At 38.2% G+C, this 23,725-nt stretch overlaps 2 protein-coding genes and 1 long non-coding RNA gene across 3 annotated transcripts; 2 read left to right on the top strand and 1 right to left on the bottom strand.

Moving 5' to 3' along the window:
• The first annotated feature begins 5,088 nt into the window (after positions 1 to 5,088).
• LOC127654999 (uncharacterized) lies at positions 5,089 to 5,932 on the top strand. The gene is made up of 3 exons (XR_007971998.1): positions 5,089 to 5,300; positions 5,466 to 5,624; positions 5,711 to 5,932. It is a non-coding gene; the product is annotated as an uncharacterized LOC127654999 (long non-coding RNA).
• Positions 5,933 to 9,313: 3,381 nt separating this feature from the next.
• LOC127654573 (uncharacterized) lies at positions 9,314 to 14,595 on the top strand. The gene is made up of 15 exons (XM_052141777.1): positions 9,314 to 9,401; positions 9,690 to 9,853; positions 9,958 to 10,179; positions 10,404 to 10,476; positions 10,563 to 10,882; positions 11,200 to 11,283; positions 11,373 to 11,452; positions 11,842 to 11,919; positions 12,020 to 12,225; positions 12,334 to 12,433; positions 12,530 to 12,692; positions 12,778 to 12,875; positions 13,106 to 13,253; positions 13,504 to 13,630; positions 14,240 to 14,595. Exons 3-15 carry the CDS (start codon positions 10,165 to 10,167, stop codon positions 14,593 to 14,595), a joined length of 1,848 nt encoding a protein of 615 aa, XP_051997737.1. The 5' UTR covers positions 9,314 to 9,401; positions 9,690 to 9,853; positions 9,958 to 10,164.
• A 674-nt stretch (positions 14,596 to 15,269) lies between these two features.
• Positions 15,270 to 18,587, bottom strand: LOC127654572 (uncharacterized). The gene is made up of 6 exons (XM_052141776.1): positions 18,286 to 18,587; positions 17,467 to 17,512; positions 17,274 to 17,365; positions 17,071 to 17,180; positions 16,056 to 16,330; positions 15,270 to 15,810 (listed from the first exon to the last, which is right to left on the bottom strand). The coding sequence occupies exons 1-6, from the start codon at positions 18,585 to 18,587 to the stop codon at positions 15,592 to 15,594; spliced, it is 1,044 nt and encodes a 347-aa protein (XP_051997736.1). The 3' UTR covers positions 15,270 to 15,591.
• Between the last annotated feature and the right edge of the window lie 5,138 nt (positions 18,588 to 23,725).

Below are 23,725 nucleotides of genomic sequence, written 5' to 3'. Positions count from 1 at the left end.
ACCGAAAAAGAGAATGACACATGAAGCTGACTGTGTGTGATTGTGCTGAAAAGCCATTAGTGTGTGTTTTACAGGAAAAGAGTGTGGAAAATAAAAATTTGGAGTTTTTTAACCAGCTCCTGCTTCCTCCTTAAGAAGAAAGCTAGTGACGTGTCACACTCACGTTGTTCCAAACATGCATTGCTTTCTTTCCTCTGTGGAACACAAAAGGAGATTAGTCACCAGTATGTCCATAGAATAAAAGTGAGTGGTGACTGAGGTTTCCATTCTTCCAAATATCTCCTTTTTTTTTTTTTTATTGCAAAAGTCCTATGGGTTTGGAGCAACATGAATGTGAGTTAATGATGATTTATTATTATACCAGCCTTCTAGCATACAAAACACCAGCTATGCTGATCTTTTTCTATTTCTTTTCTATCCCTTTCTTTATGTTTCTCTCATGCTCCCCCAAGCACTCCAAGAGTCATTCAGAAATATTTTCCAGTCCCGCAGTCTCCCAGATGCAATAGCCTAAGTCTTTGATACCGCACCCATTCCTTTCCGTTAGAGCGAATTCCTCTATCAAGACTGCATTTAAATGCTGAAATCAATAAAGAAATTATTCACTGAGTGTGGCATCTTTTCCACACTCAGTAAGTCTCACTGTTGCTGTCTAGCACTGAGTAGTTAATTAGCCCATGCCAATGCACTTTGTGGTGCAGAAATATTCACACAGACACAAGCACACACACATACAAGGTATTGACCAAACATAAGGCCAACAGTGCACTGCTTGTTTTGACATTTGTGCTATATGCAAAAATTATGCAAGAATGCCACACATAATTAAATTGCATTTCATCACTCTAAAGTTCAATAGTACCAAAGTTCAAAACCACAAAGCAGTGGATGATACCATTGTAGAATGCAAGAGTGGTGACATGATAGGTCTGATTTAAATATTACTGGAAAATGTGGCTATGCTATGCATGCCATGTTGATTATAATTAGTTAAAAGAATAGTTCACCCAAAAATAAAAATTATTTCATTATTTAATCACTCTTATGCCATCCCAGATGTGTATGACTTTCATTCTTCTGCTGAACACAAATTAAGGTTTTAAAAGAATATTTTCCAGTTCTGTAGGTCCATACAATTCAAAGGGAATGGGTACCAAAATGTTGAAGCTCCAAAAAATACAAAAAGACAGCATAAAAGTAATCCATAAGATTCCAGTGGTTAGAGCCATGACTTCAGGAGTGATATGATAGGTTTGGGTAAAAGACAGACATTTATGTATTTTTATTTTTACTATATATTCTCCTCCCTGCCCCTTCTCATTTAGACTTCATTTAAACATTTAATCTCATTGCTGTCAAGGAGAAAGAAGATGTTAAAGTGAACTCATTTGTGATTTATCTTTCCAATGGGATGCTTATTATCATATAGATAGTTTTGATATAAAACATGTATTATATGTAAAATATAGGCATTTAAAGTACTAGCTGTATAGAAACATCCTAAACACACTAAATGGCTAAAATGCTCACCATGCTGTAAAATATTGTGACAGAATGGTACAGTTATGTATTCCCAGGTGATACAGTTTTCTCGCCTGCACAGATTTTACATACCCAACAGCTCAGCAGAACCCAGAGCATGACTCAGAGAAGAGCTCATACTGCCAAATGAGGATGAAAGAGACACTGGTTTAATCCACCCCACTCAAAAAAATGGTTTTGTGGCACTGTTCGTTCTACCCAAATGTTTTTTGTTAAAATAACCCACATATATTTATTTTCCCATCAAAACACTATTGTATTGCGTTTAAGTAACTTAAGTTGTGTAATGGTCCACTATACTTAATTATCAAGCGTTAAACTAACGTAAGTGGTTTGATTTCGCGATTCAAAAAAACCGGATGTGACGATTTCCAACGTTTGGATGAAGACGGCGCGCGCGAACGAGGTGACAACGAGGTGCATGGTGTCAGTATCATCCAGATAAGAAAAGTTAATTATAAAGTTATTCCGAATGCAAAGTGTTTAATATCTTTTAGTGTTTCGTTAAGTCTGTTCTGGGATGCTTTTAATATTGTTGAACTATCAAATATTGTGTTGAATGTGTTGATTACGGTATTAATTGGTGATTGCATTCGATTAAAAAGATGCGAATTTAATTGTGGTTGTGGAAAACGCATGATTCTCTGTCGTGTAATACTTAATATGTATGTGTGCTCGTGGAGCAAATTATTTTACAATAATTCAAAATGGTTTTCAGTCGAAGTAATGAAATGACTAACGAGGGACATTCAAGATGTTTAATGTGGCTAACAGTGATATTATACACATCTAATAATATATATATATATATATATATATATGAGATAAACCTTACAATGTGCAGATAAACAGATGAACCCAGCATATGAATGCAACGCGTTTAGTTCATATTCTGGGTTAATCTGTTTATAACGTCAGTCTGTAGTTTATTAATAAGGTATGTAACGTAATGTTACAGAATTTGATCTTTTAATATTAAATTCTCAGTATTAAGTATTTAGCCAGCTTAAGCATTTATAACCTGTGAGTGAATTTGATCTTTTAATATTAAATTCTCAGTATTAAGTATTTAGCCAGCTTAAGCATTTATAACCTGTGAGTAAATTTGCTTTTCTGTACATAGTATGCTTTATTAGTGTAGTATGGTTAGTATCCCAGATAGCAAAAAATGTCCGCACGGCTTCGTTTTGCCGCCGTCCCCAAGCTGTCGGCTATAGGTGCGTTCAGACGGCGGGCCGCCCGCTTCATTTTCTCTGGCGGTTGCCTCGCGGCAATCGACCGCGGCCGGCCGGCGGCAAGCCGCTTTGAAATACGAGGACAGCTTAGACTCTCAAAATCGACCAGCCATGTTGGCTATTATTATTTTTTGCTCCAAAGCCATTAGGGTTTATAACAGATTCTTGACTCTTGATTCCATGATAAGGTAAGGTTTAGGAAATGACATTTAAATTACTTTGAAACTCTGAAGCGATTATACAGTAATATATGTAAAATATATTGAATTATTTAAAACAGGTGAAAATTGTTTACATTTATTTGATTGATGCACATTGAGACATGCACCAATAAACCAAAAATAATTCCTTTTTGTAAAACTTACTTGGCAATAAATATCTTTCTGATTCTGATTAGGTTTTAAAATAGATATTTAATACAGGGTATGAACAATTTAGCAGAATAAATTGATGAAGTTAGACTTTTCACCAATGCCTGTATCAGTGAACAATGAAAGACATCTGCAACATGGCCAAAATATCAGGTAGCCTATACTTTAATTATTTTTTATTAATTTGCAACCATGGTGATATCTATCATAAACATGAAAATCCCTGTTTTGACGTGAAGGATAAACTCAATGAAAAAGCGAAATTATCCTCTGGTTTCACAGTTGCGCAGAAATTTCGTTTATGTCTACATTTTTTCCAACCTCGATTTTTTTTGTTATTTTACCTTTTACAGGTTTTGCAATTTGACCTGTACAAATGTTTAAGAAAGTGTTAAAGTCCCTGTAAAGGTAATAAAAAAAATCTAAACGCATTATAAATGTTAAAAATGTATTGCTAAAACACATGACAAAGACTGAACAGTGAAGTTCCGCTGTAGGCAAATCTGTTTCCGGTTTACTTGCGCGTCGCCCAAAATGTCTGTTTTTACTCAACGTCTCCAGAATCTTCCGAAAATACGCGTCAGCGATGTTCATCGCATTGTTGATGCCTGGTCCCCTGCTCCGACAAGCAAGAGGGACAAGGGCTTTAAACTCTACATATCGAGTTATCTGCACAACTACAAGGGTAAGTATTTTAATTTAATGTGGTGTGCCGGCATATAGCGGCTAAGCTAGTTCGCCACGTGTTCATTTTTAATGTAACGTTAGTATAGAAGCTTGTTTTTTCTTAGTTTTAAAGCAGACTGTTTGTTAATTTTTGTGATAATTGTGATATCAATTATATTAACTTGGTCTCCTCTCAGTTTCTAATAAAGATCAGGACACCGGTGAAGTCACTGTCAGGGCATTGTGCTTCAGGTCCATAAGGAAAGCAGGTCCATAAGGAAAGCAGATAAACCTCACAGTTTGAGTGTATGGTGAAGCTAGAATTAATAAGACCGCAGTTATAGGCTTGTTACTTTAATAGCCCGATGTTCCTGGGGACTTGGCTAAGGTTATTCATGATTAATGTAACTCAAATGAAAACAGTTATTGTAGGCAGGTAAGTTTCCCTAGCTGGTCCCTCTGTGTAAAATGCGTTCTTATTCAAGTTTTCAACTCAGTCATTCGTTTAAGATGCAATCTTGTGTTATAAGTATTAGGCTATCATGATTATACAGTGAGCAAGCTATATAAATAAGTATTTAATATAATAAGTGTAGAGCAACAACCGAGGGTGTAAGGTAAAGGCTGAATATTGTAGATTTATTACAATATGTTGCATGTTTGAATTAAAATACCTGTGGATATGCAGGAGCACACACTCTACAAAGGCCTGACTGGAGATTTGCCTGATCTATCCGTCCTTCAGGTGAGTAGGGATATAACAATAGCACATTTCACTGTACAGTGTGATATATCAACCAAAATCTGTATACCAATATTTCATTTTCTTTTTTCCTCCCCTTTTACAAACAAATATTCTGCTTCAAAGAAAAAAAATTAAATTGATGTTATCATAAGGGTTCTTCATTATGAACTTGTATGCCATGCATAACATACTGTGGATAGAAATTACAGGGAAAGTTACTGGTATGATAATTGTGGTTATATTATATTACTATTATATTTAGTGTATTGCTAATCAATATATTGTTACTTCCCAGATGACAGCTGCTCGCTTCAAGAGCAGGTGAAGCAAGTTGGGACAATGTTGAAGACATTTGCTCGCGACTGGGCAATCGGGTACAACTTGCAAACAACACCTGTGGTTGTTGGTTTAATTCCCACTGGGGCCACCTGTACATGTAGTAGACCTAGATATAAATGTCATAGTTTAGTATTTGAAGGTCCAGGACTGACTACTTTATTCTTTTATTCTGGGAACCCCAGTAGGTGCAGATCAAACCCTAATGCTGCGACGTCTTGGGAGTTTGGCGATGTTGTGCGTAGCATGGACGACAAAATGCTATGCTGCAACGTTTCAGTGCCAATGTGTCTGTTGGAGAGTTATCCCTGACAGGGGATCTGTTACTCCCCCCTAGACACCCAGGAAGATTTGCCGTTGCTTGACAACAGTTTGAGGCAGGATAAAGAGCTCCAGCAACGATTTGTAAGTGTGCCGATTTCGTTTATAACGTTATAGGGTAATCTAAAAAGTACAATTAAGATCGTACACTGCATATTCTACAGTCTGAATCCACAGCCTGTCACATTTTAAATTTATGAGAAGCTTCAGAGAAATGTAATTTGTAACATGTTTTTTTTGTATTTTCAGCTTCGGTTTTTGGCAATCAAATGTGGGAGGGACCTAAAGACAACCGTGTGGCGAATGCTTCAGAGTATCTTCTCTAATCACCTTTCCATCAATACAACCTGGACTGGTGTAGGGGATAAAGCATGTTTTAGAGACATGTTCCTGAAGACATTGTTCAAAGTAAGTTGGATATTTTTTTTATATTTAAGTAGATGTGTATGACCTTATGCCATTCAAATGGAATAACCAATCTTTATTTTCTACAGGAGCCATCCGGAAGAACCCGGCAACACAGGATGCCACTGATGAGGCGATCCAGGTTAACGTTACGCGTTACCTGAAAGGAGCATCTGAACATGAAGGTGGAAAAAGGCGCCGCACAGCTGAGAGGGACCCACAGCCGACCCCTTAAACCTAGGCTGACTACTGACACCCCAGCATCACTGACAACTGGAACCCTTTCTTTATCCTGCAGTCAGTAACATCAAGACCCCTAAAAAGCCTGCTAAAAGTGTCAGACTACACTCACCCAATCCACACTGTTCACTGTGGAAATTGCTCTTTTTTTTTTTTTTTTTCTCGTGACCCTGCTTTGAGGGCAGCTCCTTGGATGAATATGGGATGGTTTGTCCTTTTATACAGGCGCACGAGGAATCACTGAAGGTATGCCAATTTGCACTGCCTCATTCTGGAGGTCGGGGAAAACCGGTGATTCTTAGCCCAGAAGTCCCCAACCTCTCCAGACATTCTGATTGGCTGTGTTCTCTACAGCCAGATTTTCTGCTGTTAATTATATTTATTCCCACTTGTTGTCATGTGTAAGTTGAATGTCAAAATGTATATTATACCTGCACATTCCTTGATACCAAAGATCTCAATTATTTCATATACAATTTGCTGCTTATTTCATTGTTACAGTGCTTAACTATTCTATTTTTAAATATAGCTTGTAAATCCTAGATTATACATCTAATACTTGATATTTGCACATTATCTGGTATCAAATATTGTACTTACCGTGACTTTAGTACTGGTGCTAGGCTAGCGCGAGTCAGCGGTGCACGTTAGCCTGCCATTAAAAACAGTTTTACCCACTCCACAGTACACCAAAAGCAAATAAATTATAACGCCAGACTATCGATGTAAATGTCTGTTGAGAGAATAATGTTAGAAATCAAACTACCCTTTCATCACATTACATTAGTTATAATTTGTTCCCTGTATTTATAAGCAGTCTACAGCAGCGGCGGAGTTATATTTGGTTACCTAGGAAACCGAGAGAGCCGGTCCACATAACAATCACGCAAGTGTATTGTAAATGTAATGCGATAATTGAGATGCAAGAGTACTTTGATTTCTAACATTATTCTCTAAACAGACATTTACAACGATAGTCTGGCGTTATAATTTATTTGCTTTTGGTGTACTGTGGAGTGGGTAAAACTGTTTTAATGGCAGGCTAACGTGCACCGTTGACTCGTGCTAGCCTAGCACCGGCGAACTATCCAAAAGTAAGGACTGGATGAATTTTTTTTTAAAACTGTCTCCACTGATAAATAACAACCAGGCTCACTTGAAAATGAGGTCCGATGTCAAATCCTGAACCACCCCTTTAAAGGTTAGTTCACCCAAAATGGAAATTATGTCATTAATGACTCACCCTCATGTCGCTCCAAGCCCGTAAGACCTCCGTTCATCTTCGGAACACAGTTTAAGATATTTTAGATTTAGTCCGAGAGCTTTCTGTCCATCCATTGAAAATGTATGTACGGTATACTATCCATGTCCAGAAAGGCAATAAAGACATCATCAAAGTAGTCCATGTGACTACAGTGGCTCAATCTTAAGTTTATCAAGCGACGAGAATACTTTTGTTCAGAAAGTAAACAAAATAACGACTTTATTCCACTATTCATTTCCTTCTCTCTGGGCCTCGAGTGAGTTCACGTAGTGTAATAGCGTAGCGCATCTGTGTTGTACACACGCATCACACACATGACCAGCGTCAGCCAATAGTGAGCCTACGTGCGACGTACAACACAGACATGCTACGCTATTACACTACGTGAACTCACTCGAGGCCCAGAGAGAAGGAAATGAATAGTGGAATAAAGTCGTTATTTTTGTTTACTTTTTGCGCACAAAAAGTATTCTCGGGTGAGTCATTAATGACATTATTTTCATTTTTGGGTGAACTAACCCTTTAATGTTTTGTTAAAGTTAATACACAGGAATTTAAGAGTACTTTTTTTTTTTTTTTTTTTTTTTAATATCCCTTCTAGGATACAGACATTGCCAGCACTGAGGAGGTGATCCAGAAGACTGTTATGGGAATTTATGTCATAAGACATGAAGGTGCAGACATGGAAGACAGCCCAGCAGATCTTGGAGTGGTATTAGAGGGTCAAAAGGTTCTTCAGGACCTTACCAGTGTCCCATATGCAGCAGCCATGTTGCTGGGACTGATTTATGGACTGAACCTGAGCTACCCTCCTGAACTAAGGTACACATTCGAAGTCCTTCAAAAAATAATTCTGGAGCTAGATGGCAACAAGTTGTCCAATAAAGTCCAAACACTGAAGACAAAGCTCTTCTCTGATGTGTTTGAGTAAGGACTCTAACATTCTGGCATTCCAGGAACAGTCCTTAATGTTAAAAAAGGGCAATATTCTGATTTTCTATTGCAGGTTACACTTGTATTTTCAATGTTCAAAATTGTTGAACTTAGTTGCAAGCTGCCTATTTGGTGCTTGGTGCATCTGTTATTTTCTGTGAAAGATGTCTAGTACATTTTAGCAGTTATATGTCATTTGATAATTGTTAAACGTATCGTTAGACACATTGCCATCTGGACGTTTTGGTTGCATGGAGGATTTTTTTATATTATTGTATTGTGTGAATTTGTTAAAAAAAAGAAAAAAGTTGTATTTCTTTTACCAAGTTTTATAGAATTTTAATTTACACTGAATTTGCAGAAGTCTTTTGAATTTTTTTGAACAATGTGTAAAAGTAATTTTTGATGATGTTAATACATTTGCACAAGTTTAAAGAGTTGAATGTATGGGTGAGCAGGCTGTTAAAAACTGTTTATTGCAACTGTTGAACAAATACAGTTTGATAATTTGTTACATATCTTGTCTTTTTATGACTCTACAAAACAATCACAGACAAACAAATGCTGCTTTGAAAGGAGTAACTTTAAATAGATACTACTGAGTTAAAGTAACAAGAACTAATTGGATGGAACCACTGTCCATAATTTAAATGAGTTATTTGAAACAAATCTCCTTGTGTTTGTTGAATGTAACCTATTTGGACAGTTTTAAATAAACTACTGCATGTTCACTTAACCGATTTAAGTTACAGGGAAGCAATTCCATTGAGTTAGTTCAACATTAATATTTCACATAGATTCTTATGGAGCCTCCATAGTATGGAGCCAGAACAGTGACTTTAAAATTTGGCATCAAAAATTAAAATTGGTATTGAAAACAAAAGCAGAACTGAAAAAGGAAACATTGGCATTGAAACATTTGTATTGTAAACAGTTGTGTTGGCATTGAAACAAGTATTGGCACTGAAAAAATTAAAATCTTACAAATATTATTTTATTTTATTGGGATTTATTTGTATTTTTCGATGACAATCTTAAGATTTTTTCATCATGTCACTCTTTTTCAGTGACAGGTTTTTTTACAATGTCAGTTTTTTTCAGTGTCACTGATTTTCAGTTTCAACTTTCTGTCACTGTTTTGGCGTGGAGAGTGGGAGGAGTCTGAGGGAGGGGTAAGTAGAGCATAGTTTGCATATAATTTGCATATAGGCATACTGAAGAAGTAGGCCTGCGTCACTTTTCTGGAACCCGCGCCGTCTGCTCTGAAGGCTCTTGTATGGTGGCGTTATAAAAAAATAAAAATAAAAAAAATGTCTAGTTTACCTGGAACTTCCAAACCACAAGTAAGTCTGTTTTTCCCCCTGCCATTTACATGTTTATTCACGTGCAACCTGGCCGGTTTGGTTAACTTTTAACGGCAGTTATGCTGTTTTTTTAGACGTCGACTGGAACATGTAATACATATTACTGCTTTTCTCAGTTTACCTGCCACTGGCAGATGAGCCAGAGCGTTTATATGGACCCATGCGTCTGAAATAAAGAATGAACTAACTAACTAAATGGGGACGATGGGTAAATGGTAGCTAATGTTAAGTGTCCAGTCCTTTGATGTCTTCTTTCTTCTTCTTTAGGAGTTGGAGGCCAGTGTTATTGCTGCTGCACAAGGCCTCATAAACGTGCTAACACAAAACATTCAGCAGCATCACACCCCAGCACAGCAGAATCCATTGCATGAGCACCAGAGTCGACAGCAAGCACAAACAACAAAACAAACTGTGCAGGAGGAGATGACCAGGTGTCATTTAACTTATTTGTGATCATATGTTTGACTTATTTGATGGAGAGTTGTATTTCATAATGTTGATTTATACACTTACTGTTAACCTCCTAAACATGCAGGTCATTTCCTGGCTTCTTTACCAAAAAGAAAGGCAAAACCGCTTTTCACCCTTACAAACCACTCCAGGGAAGCCGAAAGTCTGTAAGATATTCAGTGTGTATGTATATTTGGTGAATAAGGGCTGTACCAGCACACCTTCTGCAGCTGAAGAGCTGGAGTTGAGCCAAGCAGGGTTGGGGAAGAGGTCCCTCACTTTGACGGATGATATGAGCCATGAAATGGTATTACAACCACTCTTTTAATTGAAATTAATCTTCTTTTTGGCATTACAGTAACACATTATTATTATTATTATTATTATTATTGTTATTAATAAACTTGTCAATATAGTTATTATGATGCTATTACTATACAAAACAATTTAAAGTATTATACTGTTATTTGTTTTGTTTTTTATACTGTCCTTTTTTAAACCTCCTTTTCCCATTCTGTTATTATTTCTCAGGTAAATAAAATTCTCATTGAAGAATATCCCAAAATGGAGGGGGTGGAAGGGTGGTTGTTCTACAAGGCTTCAGGTGTATACCATTTTCAAACACCTTTCATTTTGATGGTGCAGGAACACTAACATTCAAAATTCTTTCTCTCACTTTCTGTGGTGCAGGTGGCCACGGTAGAAGGAAATTGCTTGCCATTCCTCCTGATATAGATGGTTATACTGGTAGACTTATTCGCAGTGTTTCGGGTGCTGGGAAGACGACCATGTACATTGTTCCACTGCAGCAGGACCTTGATCTTACTCCACTGCCATCTGATGCCACTGAATTTCAAAAAATGCCTAAGGCTGCATGCCAAGTGTGCAAAGAAAACATGCCTCTGCATATCCTAGCATTGCACATCGAGGATTGTATGGAGTCTGCAGCAGATGATGATGATGTTAATGCATATAACAGAGAAGATATTGCAAAACAATACATGTATATGGTAAAATATCATCATATTGTTTTTGTCTATGGTAACACTATGTCCTAACACATAAAACCTCAATATATGTGTGTAAGTGAAGAATAAAATATACTAATGATGCTAAATTCGATTTTGACGTTAGGAAGCAAGAATTAAACCCTGTACCGTAGTAAGATAACTTCATAAAGTGCTTTCTGTTTCTCTGTTTTTAAGACAATCGAGATCATATTCTGCTTGCAAAAAAGTGTCTGTAAATTTTTATCTTAAGGTATCCATGTCGTAGCATTGATTATTTCTCCTATGCATTTATGGTACAGCTGTCTGTTACTTTACAGGACTGTCAAAATGAGGTCCAGGTTCTTTCTGTCACAAACTCACCACCTGTTCACCCTAACAAGGAGTCCAGAGATTGTGACCAGGTAATAATTTTGAGCTGATATCTTGAAAAATATGTGAAATTGCAGAGAGACCTGATGAAATTGATTTGAATATATGTTGTCTACTACAGGATAGAAAGGAATGCCCTATATGTTGTGCCTGCTTTCCATCAGATGAAATTGTTCTGCATGCAAGCCTGTGTGGTGAAAGGTTTGCCATTATATCATGTTATCATATACATTTTATTTCACAACATATTGTCTGTTAAAGCGGTGTCTCCTTGTAAGATAATATAATAATCTACAATGCACTACATCCGAAATTTCAGATTAATTTAAATATAATTTGCATCTTTGTTTTGTCTTATCCTTCATAATGCACAAGAAACACTGTGATAGCACAAGATTGCAATGGCAGGGTCACTCAATGGGCATCTAGGTTTACAAATAGGTCCAAAATAACATCAGTAGAATGCCTTTTAGAATGCCAAAATAACATCAGTAGAATGCCATTGTTTTTCAGGTGTGCTGAAATATAAACATTGATGTATTATTATTGAAAATTGAAAGTTTTAATGTGTTTTTGTTGACCCTTTTCAGTCTACAAGACACGTTGAACTACAGTTCAGACAGCTGTGTGCTACACGAGGGAAGCTTATCTATGGCCGACATGTCTAGGTGAAATTTGGCTAATTACTTCTTTTTTCATCAGTCATTTGCTTAAGATGTCATTAAATTCAAAGTTAAGTAATTTTTATTTTTTGCTGCTTTTTAATAGTGATGATGATGTACTCCAGTGGCTTGCAAGCCAAGTAGATGCAAGCAAAGATTTTAAGATCTGCATCACCCGGGACAACCTTTTCCAAAGAGGCCTAATTCAGTGGCAGAGACAGAAGAAGGGCTCACCTGTTAACAAACTCAATGTGACTTTTATTGGCGAAGCTGGAATCGACACTGGAGCATTAAGTAAAGAATTTTTGACTGGTAATGTATATTTAGGACAACCTCTGGCACCAAACACTACTGAAATCAGGTTCATAGGTGCAGTATTTTTTATTTACTGAACTGTGTTTTCTGTCATCAATTATTTAGAAATGATGCATGGTATTGAGAGGCGACTGTTTGAGGGTAGTGGCAAGAAGGGAAAGAGTCTTGTCTACTCGATTTGTGACCTAGAAAATGGTTTCTACAGGCTAGCATTGTTTTAAAGTTGTCCTACATTATGCAATTTATACAAAAGTAAAAAAGTGCAATTACAATGTCTGCACTGTTTGTTGATGACTTGCAGAACTGCAGGAGAAATATTTTCTGTCAGCCTAGCTCAGGGTGGCCCAGCACCATGCTTCTTCAGAAATTGGTGTTACCAGTTTCTTACAACAGGGGACTTTGATGATCTGCAGCTGACCAAAGATGACTTGGATGATCTTGAATATGCTTTACTCATAGAAAGGGCGAGTACATCTGCAAAACCATTAAAGGCTTTTTCTTAATGTACATTTCATTGCTTTACTATTAATGTGTTTGTTGTAATTTTAGGTGGAGTCAGCAACTGATCTGACACAGTTCACAGATGAAATCGTGAGTTGTGGTTACACAGGTTTGCTTAAGTTGGACCAAAAGGACAGTATCATAAGGTCGGCATTTATTTTCCAGAGAAACAATTTTTATATAATTAATTTTGATGCACACCGCATCAGTAGCCACTTTAACAGTATAGTGTTATTACTGTTTTTAGAAATGCATTTGAATTTAAAATATAAATTTGTACAGCCTTGTCTTAGTCTTAATTTAGTTGTGTGGAAAATAGCATATTTCCCTTTTATTTATGAGTCTTCTGCAAAACTTTGTTCCCTGTTCTCGATAGAGCCATTGTTTTGCATGCTACAATGCGTCTGACTCCTATGCTTCAGCAAATTAGAAATGGGATGAAGGTATACAACCTTCTGGATGTGATTGGGAAGCATCAAACTCTCTGCTCAAACCTGTTTGTCCCCAAAGAGGATGATGACAGAGTAAGGATGCTGGACATTAAATCATCCTGATTTGCTTTACTGCTATGTACTTGATTATAATCTTAGAAACCCTACAGGTTGTAGTAGTAGAGCTGTATCTCTTTATGATTGATACTATTATATTTTTGTGACTGTTATTGCTTTTCTTAACCTTTTTTGTTTTGGAAGAATACAAAGTCATGTAAAGTGGACTGTGGTATTTCTGTGTAGTCAACCCACCTCTTTTTTTCCTTTTGCCCCACCACCCCAGCCGGATGCTGATTACATAATGAGTATCCTAGTCCCTGAGCTGAGTGAGAAGGGAAGTCCAAGGCAAGCAAGAGAAAATGCAATCATCAACTTCCTCCAGGACTTTCTACAAGACCTGGAAATCACAGGTTTGATTTAAACTGTCTTTATCACATGTTGAAGTACTATACAAATTTGTTCTCCATCTTTGATTAGGGAGCTGAATATTAGCACTCCACAAAAAGGACCATCAATATATTTCCTTTTAGAAACATTAATGTTGTGGTTAGTGGTGGGTGGGCAATGCTTATGGAAAAATGGTCCAGGTTTTGAACTTCACTAGAGACTTTCTGGACTTTGCCCTCCACATCCCAAAGACATAAGTTACAATCAAAATACATGTTTCTTAAGAAAGATATTTCCACCATAAATTCCCAGAATACAGGAATATTGTTTAAGATTAATGTGTCCCTCCAATGTTGAATGGAAACATATGCCTGTAGTGACAACATAGTATATACTACAAATGTAGTCAAAAGATGTCATACTGTATATCTGGAATTCTTTTGGATAACATTATTCTAGAACTATTCCTATCATTGTTTTGTTTTTTATATTAAATAGAAATGAATGCAGCAAGGTTAGTTGAAATAGGCCTTTGGGATAAATCATGTAGATTGGTAAATAGGGTTGGCTTCTTGCAGTGTTTGATTTTTACATCATTGTACTCAACTACTCTGATTTGTTTTATCATGCAGGTCAGAATGAAGACCAGCAAATGTGTGAGCCTCTGACCCAAGAGGAGCTGCTTAGTCAAGAAGGGCACTGGAATCAACAAACACACGTGAGCCTGTCTGTCCCGACAGTGATGCAGTGGTTAACTGGACAAAGGCACAAGCCCCTTCTTCCATCAGAGAGGGCCGATTTTAAAATAAATCTAAGATTTGAACACCACTGTAATGAAAAAATGCCAGGTCACCAAATTTGTTTCCCACTTGTAAGTGCCTGCACAAATACAATAACTATTCCCGTTGAACATATGAAAACATACAAGGAGTTCAGAGATATATTGACAGTAGCAATCAGAATGGGTAGAGACTTTGGGCGAGTTTAGAGGTCATTTTTTGACCACTGATGTGTACTTCTCCAAATCAGGCAGTATTGTGAATTTTTGGCATTTCTAATGGCATTTTTGTTAAATGTGTTCAGTGAGCTATTTATTATTCTGTGAGAGTCTTAACAAAAAAAAGACAGCTAGCACAAATCAAACCATAAAAATGGCTCAACATTAGTGTTTGGTTCTTCCATTGTTTTAAGTTGGGACCACTGCTGACCCTTTATTCGAAAAAGGTCTTAAGAACTCTGTATTTGCATTTTGTTTACAGAGCACTGACAAATGTACATGTAATATAAACCTTGAAATGTGATGTTCTTCAATTCAGTGTTACTTGTACTATTGAAAAGTTGAAATTGTTCAGTTTACCACATACACATTAGTTTCAACATGTATATGGGGCAAATTCATGTCATCCAAGTGGAATCAAATGTGTGGGGTTTACATTTACTAAATCGGCAGCAAAAATTAACTTGGTTGATGTCAAAACAATAAATGAACATAATGCCTATGGCCTTTATCATTTTTCTTTTCATTGTGAATATTAACTGAAATGTTTTCCTTGAGTGTCTAAACTCTAAACTAAAGCATTATACTGTAAAGGGGAACTGATGAGTTTTCCACTTTTAAAAAATGCATTTCACTGAAGATCAAAGTGTACAAATCTAGTTTTATTTTAAATTCTTCATTACCAAGACATCAAACATAGCATGTTGAGTTGAGTTGATCTGTCTAATGCTATTTAAGACGCCAGATTAGAAATATCTACATACACTAGATTTATGTTTAACAAATAAAAACTGTTGAAAGTTGTGGGAGGTTCATTTGGTTGTTTAAAACAAGTAACGGCAGAATAAAACTAGATATCTTTACCATGGCAGACTGAGTTGTTTATATACTGCATAGTAAAACATATCCAACACCGTCCCCACAATAATTTCAGATAAAACATTTAAGTCACAAAAAACATTGAACATTTATATTACAGACTGCATGTTATCCTGCCAAGTTTGAATGATGTGTTACATAGTCAAGCGCAGCCTTGTAAATGTCTTTTCCATTGTCCTGGGAGGGACTGATAGGATTGATGGCTTCCCTCAGTCCAGCCATAGCCTGTGGCCCCAGAGGGCACTGGATGGGTGGTAGAACTACTCCACTAGCAGCAGCAGCTTCTTGTCTGTCAGGGTTGAAATCCAAGAAGTGATCTTGCAAATCCTATAAATGGCAAGTAATTTTGTTAACACTTTGCAATTGCCTTGTGTACTTTACACATTTGATCTTCAAATAATTACTTATAATTTGTTTATAATACAAAAATATTGAATTGCCGTTAAAATGTATTTAGACTTCTGATTTGATACATTTTAAGATTGAAACAATTGTGACAAATAATGCAAAAATAGGAGACAATGGGTAAACCTGATTAAAAATAGCTTGGATTCAACATTTTTGAGGTCTACCTCTAGATTCTCTGGAGCAGCCACAGGATACTGGAGCAATCCAATGGTCCAAAGTTGATTGGGAGTCAGGTTTTGTTCCGTTCGCAGAGGATGGTTATCCCACCCGGCTGTAAAAGTGTCGAGGTCCATTTGGAGGCGTGGTACAAATATGTACTGGGCACAGAATAGCTGAAGGCTGTTGGAGGGATCAAGCAGGCACTCCTCTTCAAGACCATGAAGTAACTCATAATATACCCTTGTTACTGCCATCCACACGTCACGCCATAAGCTCCACCCTTTGAGATCAAAAATACAAAAAGTGCACCAGATTAAAAAGTACAATCGCAGCCAGGGGTTCACTGCCATCCATTACCTAGGAAACAAAAGGTTGAAATCATCTATATTTTGTTTCATTACAGATAGACTCTGTAGAAAGTGTTGAATTTATTGTAATGTAATAGGATGTTTCTCTGGGGTTGCCAAATATACCCAGGCTACCTGGGTGGCCCGCCCAAGTAAAGTCCATGTGTGGGAAACATTTACTCAGGTTAACGTAGGTAAGCACTAATTTTCAGTCAATGTTCTTGATTTGAACAAATATACAAGACTCAGTCTCCCCACATGTATAGAGTCGTGAACAATAACCTTATTTGGACACTGCATCTCTTTAGACGTAGGAAGGATTAATGCTTCCTGTGAGGATGTATCCTTAAGATTTGGTACTACACAGTGTTCACTGTATTGCTGTTGCCAATCTCCCTGGCTGGGCATCAATAAGAATGAATGATTTTGAATAAGAATGAATTAATTTTTACTTTTATCATTTTTAATGAAATAATTTCTGGTGAAGACTATTTACTGGATTATCCAAATTTACTAGGACAGAGATGTTGGTGTTACAGTAATGCTTTGAGCATCAAAAATAAAAAGCACATTCACCTCCATTGTCTTTTGTGTGAAACAAAAGTGTTCAGTGACTGATGGGGGTGGGGTATGTGTTAGGGTTACCTAAAAGAAACATAACTTTGATATTTACCTTTGATTATGCACACTTTTTCCCGACATGTAGCTTGCTCTGCCACAGCCATGAACAGTGAACATGCATTGAGCAATGCCGACATTTTCGACCCTTGGTCTCCTCTAACTCTAAATAATCACATAAGAAACAGAGACAAAGTCAAATGTTTTTGGTCAATGAATTTTGATAAAAAGACAATCATGCTCTTGCTGTTTTCTTACCTTAATGGAAAGCCAAACTTTTCAACTGAGCTCATGAAGAAACCAAGTGCTGTTGATGCCTTGTTATTATTTGCAGAACCCAGGTACATTATCTGGATCATAGTAACAAAATACTTATGTGAATGTGCCATACTAAATAGAATATAGTAATACTAGGCTCAGCCACATTGTTTTGAAAGTGTCAAATGTTTACCTTTCGTGAATACCCATCAATCCCAGCAAAGATAACAATTCCATATCTGAAAGGAAAAATTCATTTTCAGAAAGTGTATCACCTCTTAAAATTATAATAGCTCTACATTGTGTACACAAATTATAAAGATGGTCAATTCAGATTTTATTAACCATGAACCCATGTAACCTTTACAATCTTTATTTGTAAAAGCTGCACTTTAGATGGGACATCCTCCTATAATATGAGAAATTAAGCAAGCCTCAGTGTATATATTACTGTTTTTCTCTTCTTTATTTCATGTAACAGTCAAACCAATGTTGTACACATAGCCATTATGTTTAGCAACAGCAGATTTTTTCCTGACTGTATGTCATCCTCATCCTGTTTTTTTTAATGGTAAACCAATGCATTTACTGCCTAACGCTAAAGAACCATGCAAAAATAATCAAGCCTTCTTGAGGAATGTTTTTAATTTACAGCATGCACACTGATCCACAGCGTGGAATGGATTAAGAGTCACTAGCACAAATCATAAAATAGATACCCATTCACATGTTGGAATTTTATAGAATGGCGGCACAAACTAACTCTATGTGCAGCTTCATTAATAAACTGTATTAAAAAGGTTTTTATTGAAATACAGCTCCAGCAATCTATAGCCCATGTTGTAATGGCATACAAAATCTACCCGCATCCTTCAAACGTTGTAAAAGCTCAATTAAGAGACTCACTCTGCAAACTATTTCAACAAACATTTATGAATATAAATATATGAACATATAACAATATTCTTGTGAAACACACACACACTACACACACACACACACACAAACACACCTGATAAGTTTGTGGTTTGTGTCCACGTGGAACAGTGAGTGGGGACCCTTGACAGAATATGTTCTTCTAGCAACACAGCCTAAACGTGCCATTCTCTCCAAGATCCCTGCAGAATCCACCCTGTGCATGGATGCTGAAACCTGGTCCCATCTGACACGGTGTCCCATCGCTTGCAGTTCACCCTTCATCATTCTATAACCTATATGCGGCATCTTCAATTTAACTGAGCGCACAAGATTGTCCAGCTCCTCATCTGTGAGATTGCTGTATGATCCCGTAACTGATAGTCCATACTCACGCATCCGCCGGTACACTGTCCTTTGCAGACACCCAGGAGCTTAGCTACACAGGGGATGGGCAACTGCATATCGATTAGGTTTTGAAGACATTCTTTAGAAATTACAAGTTTTGGCTGTCCCCTATCACCAACCAGAACCTCAGCATAGGTATGAGCTGGATAACTCTCCTCTTGTAAACGAAGAAGTCTTAATAAGTCAGATAAAGCACGATCAACATCTTGAGGCACTTCTACAACATTGGCAAAAGAGCGTACAAGTCCCACTTCATGACTTAAAACAAAGTGTAAATAATCCAAATCCACAGGCTGACGTCGCAGAACTTCCTGAAGCCTTCTCAGCATTCTCTCCATGAACTGCCTCACAATCAAAGGTTCCTGTAATTAACATTATAAAACTCTAATGTGATGACATGTATCAGTGCTCAAGTTGCCATGACAAGCTACTCTTCGATAGCTGTATGGCAGATCTAAGGTAATGCTGAATTGGCGCACATTTCATTAAATATGAACTACATTTAAATCAAATAATTTAATGTTAGAAACCACTCATTCCAGATATGAGCAAATGCAAAACTTTAAATTTTAATTTCACATTGTTATAGAGAGCCAAGCAGAACTCAGTGCAATTCATGAGATAACAAAATATGTATTAAAAATAAACTTGTCATTTCCTTGGATCGTCAGAGCAAAAAGCCAAATATATAAAACCTAATAATAGGCAAACATATTTTGATTATTAACTTACAGTCCTCTGTTGGGGTCGCGAATCTGCCATCTCTCTCAATTTCAGCAACACCTCCCTTGACCTGCTTGCTGTCGACTCTGGTGCTCATGTGACCGCAATGGATTCTACTGTGCAGGGGTGTGATGCTGCTGAATGTTTTGTGTTAGCACGTTTATGAGGCCTTGTGCAGCAGCAATAACACTGGCCTCCAACTCCTAAAGAAGAAGAAAGAAGACATCAAAGGACTGGACACTTAACATTAGCTACCATTTACCCATCGTCCCCATTTAGTTAGTTAGTTCATTCTTTATTTCAGACGCATGGGTCCATATAAACGCTCTGGCTCATCTGCCAGTGGCAGGTAAACTGAGAAAAGCAGTAATATGTATTACATGTTCCAGTCGACGTCTAAAAAACAGCATAACTGCCGTTAAAAGTTAACCAAACCGGCCAGGTTGCACGTGAATAAACATGTAAATGGCAGGGGAAAAACAGACTTACTTGTGGTTTGGAAGTTCCAGGTAAACTAGACATTTTTTTTATTTTTATTTTTTATAACGCCACCATACAAGAGCCTTCAGAGCAGACGGCGCGGGTTCCAGAAAAGTGACGCAGGCCTACTTCTTCAGTATGCCTATATGCAAATTATATGCAAACTATGCTCTACTTACCCCTCCCTCAGACTCCTCCCACTCTCCACGCCAAAACAGTGACAGAAAGTTGAAACTGAAAATCAGTGACACTGAAAAAAACTGACATTGTAAAAAAACCTGTCACTGAAAAAGAGTGACATGATGAAAAAATCTTAAGATTGTCATCGAAAAATACAAATAAATCCCAATAAAATAAAATAATATTTGTAAGATTTTAATTTTTTTAATTTTTTCAGTGCCAATACTTGTTTCAATGCCAACACAACTGTTTACAATACAAATGTTTCAATGCCAATGTTTCCTTTTTCAGTTCTGCTTTTGTTTTCAATACCAATTTTAATTTTTGATGCCAAATTTTAAAGTCACTGTTCTGGCTCCATAGATTCTTCCCCATTCAGTTGTGTTGTCCCAACACAAGGAGTTTACATAGATTCAAAAAATTCCATTAATGTTAATAAAAAGCAATTTGCTTGTGTGGAACCACTGTCCATAATTAAATTAAGTAAGTTTAAAGAATAATTTTTTTGAGTGCAGAATATATAAGGAGGGGAGTGAGGGAGAGGTAAGTCCTCACAAACTGTCCTATTCTCCATTTAAAAGCTGCAGGGTAATTCACTCTTCTGAATAGTGAACTGTCCACTCAAATAACTCAAGTCTCAAGTCTGAGATCCTCTCTGCAGAGGATTAGGTGCAATATGATGTGTATTTTTATGTGAAGGGGGATTTTTGTATGTGTAGGTGCGTTGTGTTTAAGCGTGAGTGCATAGGATATCTGGTCTTAGTCTTGAGGCGAGCCGAGTGTGACCCACTTTCCCTCTGAGTTTCTCTGCAAGAGATGCACTAAAGCACACACACATGCACACGTTAAACGCCAATATTAGAGAAGACAGAGAGGAGGGGAGCTAGAGAGAAGAGGGTAAGAGAGAGACGATGATACATAGCCACTGCTGCACTCTCCAATTCAAAAATCAATCCCTGTTCCAAGCCCTCTCCTCCAGCACTTTGTCATGTGTAAAAACACAGCGCCCATTTTGCTGGGGGATTTTCATCCAAAAAGTAAGCACAGCTGCACCACTGTGTGTGTGTGTGTGTGTGTGTGTGTGTGTGTGTGTGTGTGTGTGTGCGTGTGCATACGTGGGTGTGCTCTGTGCATACGTTGCATATGCATGTGCATAAAGTTGTGAACCTTGACTTGATAGCAGTGTGTGACTTCTCTGCATAAAACAGCTTATTCAATAATAGTTCATTTAGTATTAATGAGTCCCAAATCTAATTGTATCACAAGGAAGATCTGCATAGAGATTACCCATTGAACCCTATAACCACAGAGGGCTACGAGCCACTACAAGTCAATAACCGTTGCATTTAGGGTCAGGTCAGGGCTCACAATATTATATAATATTACACATTCCACACATACTGTATGCTGTAAACATCATCAAATTATGGTACACAAACGTTTGAGTTTATATCAGAGACTATTTAGCAAGGCCCTTCCTCCTTCATGTGCCCAACTGCACCACACTCACACCTCAGGCCGGCAGGTGCTGACGAGTTTAGAAGTCGTCGCTACAGAACCTACTCCTCTGTTGTCTACCTGCCTCAGGCCAGGCACACGTAGGGAGGTAAGTGCTTCGAGCTTCTCCTCAGCACAACCACCTCAGGATGAAGCAACGCTCCTCGACGTGACGTCGCCTGATCTCCCCTGCCACGAATCCTCAACTTCAGGTACATCACATGTGATCATCCCCTTAGTGCCCTTCGCCCAGAGCTTGGATGCGTGGCTTACGCTTTCTATCCGTCTCGGTGGCTTTCCAGGACCATCCAACTTTGCTACGCGATTCAGTTTGCCAGGCGCCCACCCCGGTTCAGCGGCGTCCGCTTTACCTCAGTGCAGGGCGAAAACGGCTCCACCCTGCGTGCGGAGATCGCAACCCTTCTACGCAAGGATGCGATAGAGCCTGTCCCTCCAGCCGAGATGGAGAAGGGATTCTACTGCCCTTACTTCATCTTAACCAAGAGAGGTGGTGGGTTAACTCCCGTTCAAGATGCTGATGCAGAAACGTATTCTGACATTCATCTGGCATCAAGATTGGTTAGCGGCGGTAGACCTGAAGGACGCATAATTTCATGTCTCAATATTACCTTGTTACAGACCCTTTCTACAGTTTGCTTTCGACGGCCAGGCATATCAGTACAAGGTCCTCCCCTTCAGTCTGTCCCTGTCCCCTTGATTCGCTCAAACAACACAGCGACAGTAGCATATTAAATCGCTAAGGCGGCGTTCGATCTCGTCTCATGTCGCTAATCGCCCGCCATCTCCTTCTTTGGAGTCAGCAGCATCTGAGGTTGCTGCACGCCACTCATATCCCAGGCATATCCCTTTGAATTGGCCTACCAGAACCAGGCCGTGCACACCCCCTTGCGGGTTCGAGCACACTCTACAAGGAGTGTCGCATCCTTGTGGGCACTGGCCAATGGCACCTCTCTAGCAGACATCTGCATAGTGGCGGGCTGGGCAACACCCAATACCTTCACGAGATTTTACAATCTCCAGGTTGAGCCAGTCTCGTCCAGTGTTTTGACAGGTCCGAACACGTAGAATTCGGTAATACGGTATAGCTGGCAGGTGTATCACTTGCGCATAGCGCCTTTCCCCTCCCCTGAGGTGAAGATGTGCGCTCTACTCTCCCAGTCAAGTCCACAAGTCACTTACCCTGGGTGTCCTTCCTCCCTAGCCCTCTGGCTCCAAATTCAGCGGAGGAAGTTCACAGCCAGACCCACCGCAGGCACCGACTTGCCTGTACTGGAACAGGTACTACACAGACGGGAACATCTAGGTTACTGTTGTAACCTCCATTCCCTGATGCTGAACCGAACCACTGTTATGGCTGAACCTCATTCTCGGCTCCTGAGTGCAAAACCTGAATGGACAGATGCATATTTCCCTCCCTTTACACCCGTATGTCCGGGGAAGGGGCATGCAAATTCTGTTCACCAATTCTCATTAGCCTTTTCTCAAAGATAGAAGTAACCAAGGCTCTCAAGAAAGACCCCTAGTGTCACTACATCGACACATCTCATTCCCTCCATCAGGGAACGGAGGTTACGACAGTAACTGAGATGATTATTATAATGCATTACTGAGAGGATGTCCTGCAAGTTCAATAAATAAACTTCAATTGGTTGAAAATGCAGCTGCCAGAGTGCTGAATAGAACCAAGAAATATGATCATCATAGCCCAATGTTATCATCATTACATTAGCTAGTTTTTAAATTTCGTATTAATATAAACATTTTGTTAACTACATACAAGGCTTTGAATGGTGCAGCTCCACAGTAATTAAGTGATATTCTGACACGCTATATTCCGTCATGTTCAATACGGTCACAAAATTCTGGCTTATTAATAATTCCAAGAATATCAAAATCCACAAAAGGAGGTAGATCATTTTTCTACTTGGCTCCTAAACTATGGAACAGTCTCCCTAACACTGTTCGGGATTAAACCACACTCAAAATGACTCACCACTATGTTTACCAGCAGAGAAAACCAGGTAAAAAAATTGTTTTGATGTCTTTTCCTAGAGTGTCCCCAACATTAGAAAAAGTGAAACATTGCCTTTGTTCATATTTCCATGAAAGCTGTACATCACCAGTGTACAAAGATTGTCTTAGTGTCAGCAGGTATAAAATAATTTACACACCACAAAAACCACAATGAGACACACACACACACACACAATGAGAAATTGAGATTATGT

The sequence above is a fragment of the Xyrauchen texanus genome, chromosome 14, assembly GCF_025860055.1.
Source record: "Xyrauchen texanus isolate HMW12.3.18 chromosome 14, RBS_HiC_50CHRs, whole genome shotgun sequence".
NCBI classification, from domain to species: Eukaryota; Metazoa; Chordata; class Actinopteri; order Cypriniformes; family Catostomidae; genus Xyrauchen; species Xyrauchen texanus.
Note: the sequence above shows the minus strand (reverse complement) of the source record. Positions and strands in the feature narration are given on the sequence as shown.

Excerpts from the sequence above, each read along its gene's own strand:
- LOC127654573 (XM_052141777.1), top strand. Across the intron at positions 12,434-12,529 it reads CTAGAAAATGGTTTCTACAG|AACTGCAGGAGAAATATTTT; the intron begins GCTAGCATTGTT and ends GATGACTTGCAG. Across the intron at positions 12,876-13,105 it reads CAAAAGGACAGTATCATAAG|AGCCATTGTTTTGCATGCTA; the intron begins GTCGGCATTTAT and ends TGTTCTCGATAG.
- LOC127654572 (XM_052141776.1), bottom strand. The coding sequence starts at position 18,587 with ATGCGTGAGTATGGACTATCAGTTACGGGATCATACAGCAATCTCACA. Across the intron at positions 16,331-17,070 it reads AAAAGTGTGCATAATCAAAG|GGTGGAGCTTATGGCGTGAC; the intron begins GTAAATATCAAA and ends TTGATCTCAAAG. Across the intron at positions 15,811-16,055 it reads CTGCTCCAGAGAATCTAGAG|GATTTGCAAGATCACTTCTT; the intron begins GTAGACCTCAAA and ends TGCCATTTATAG.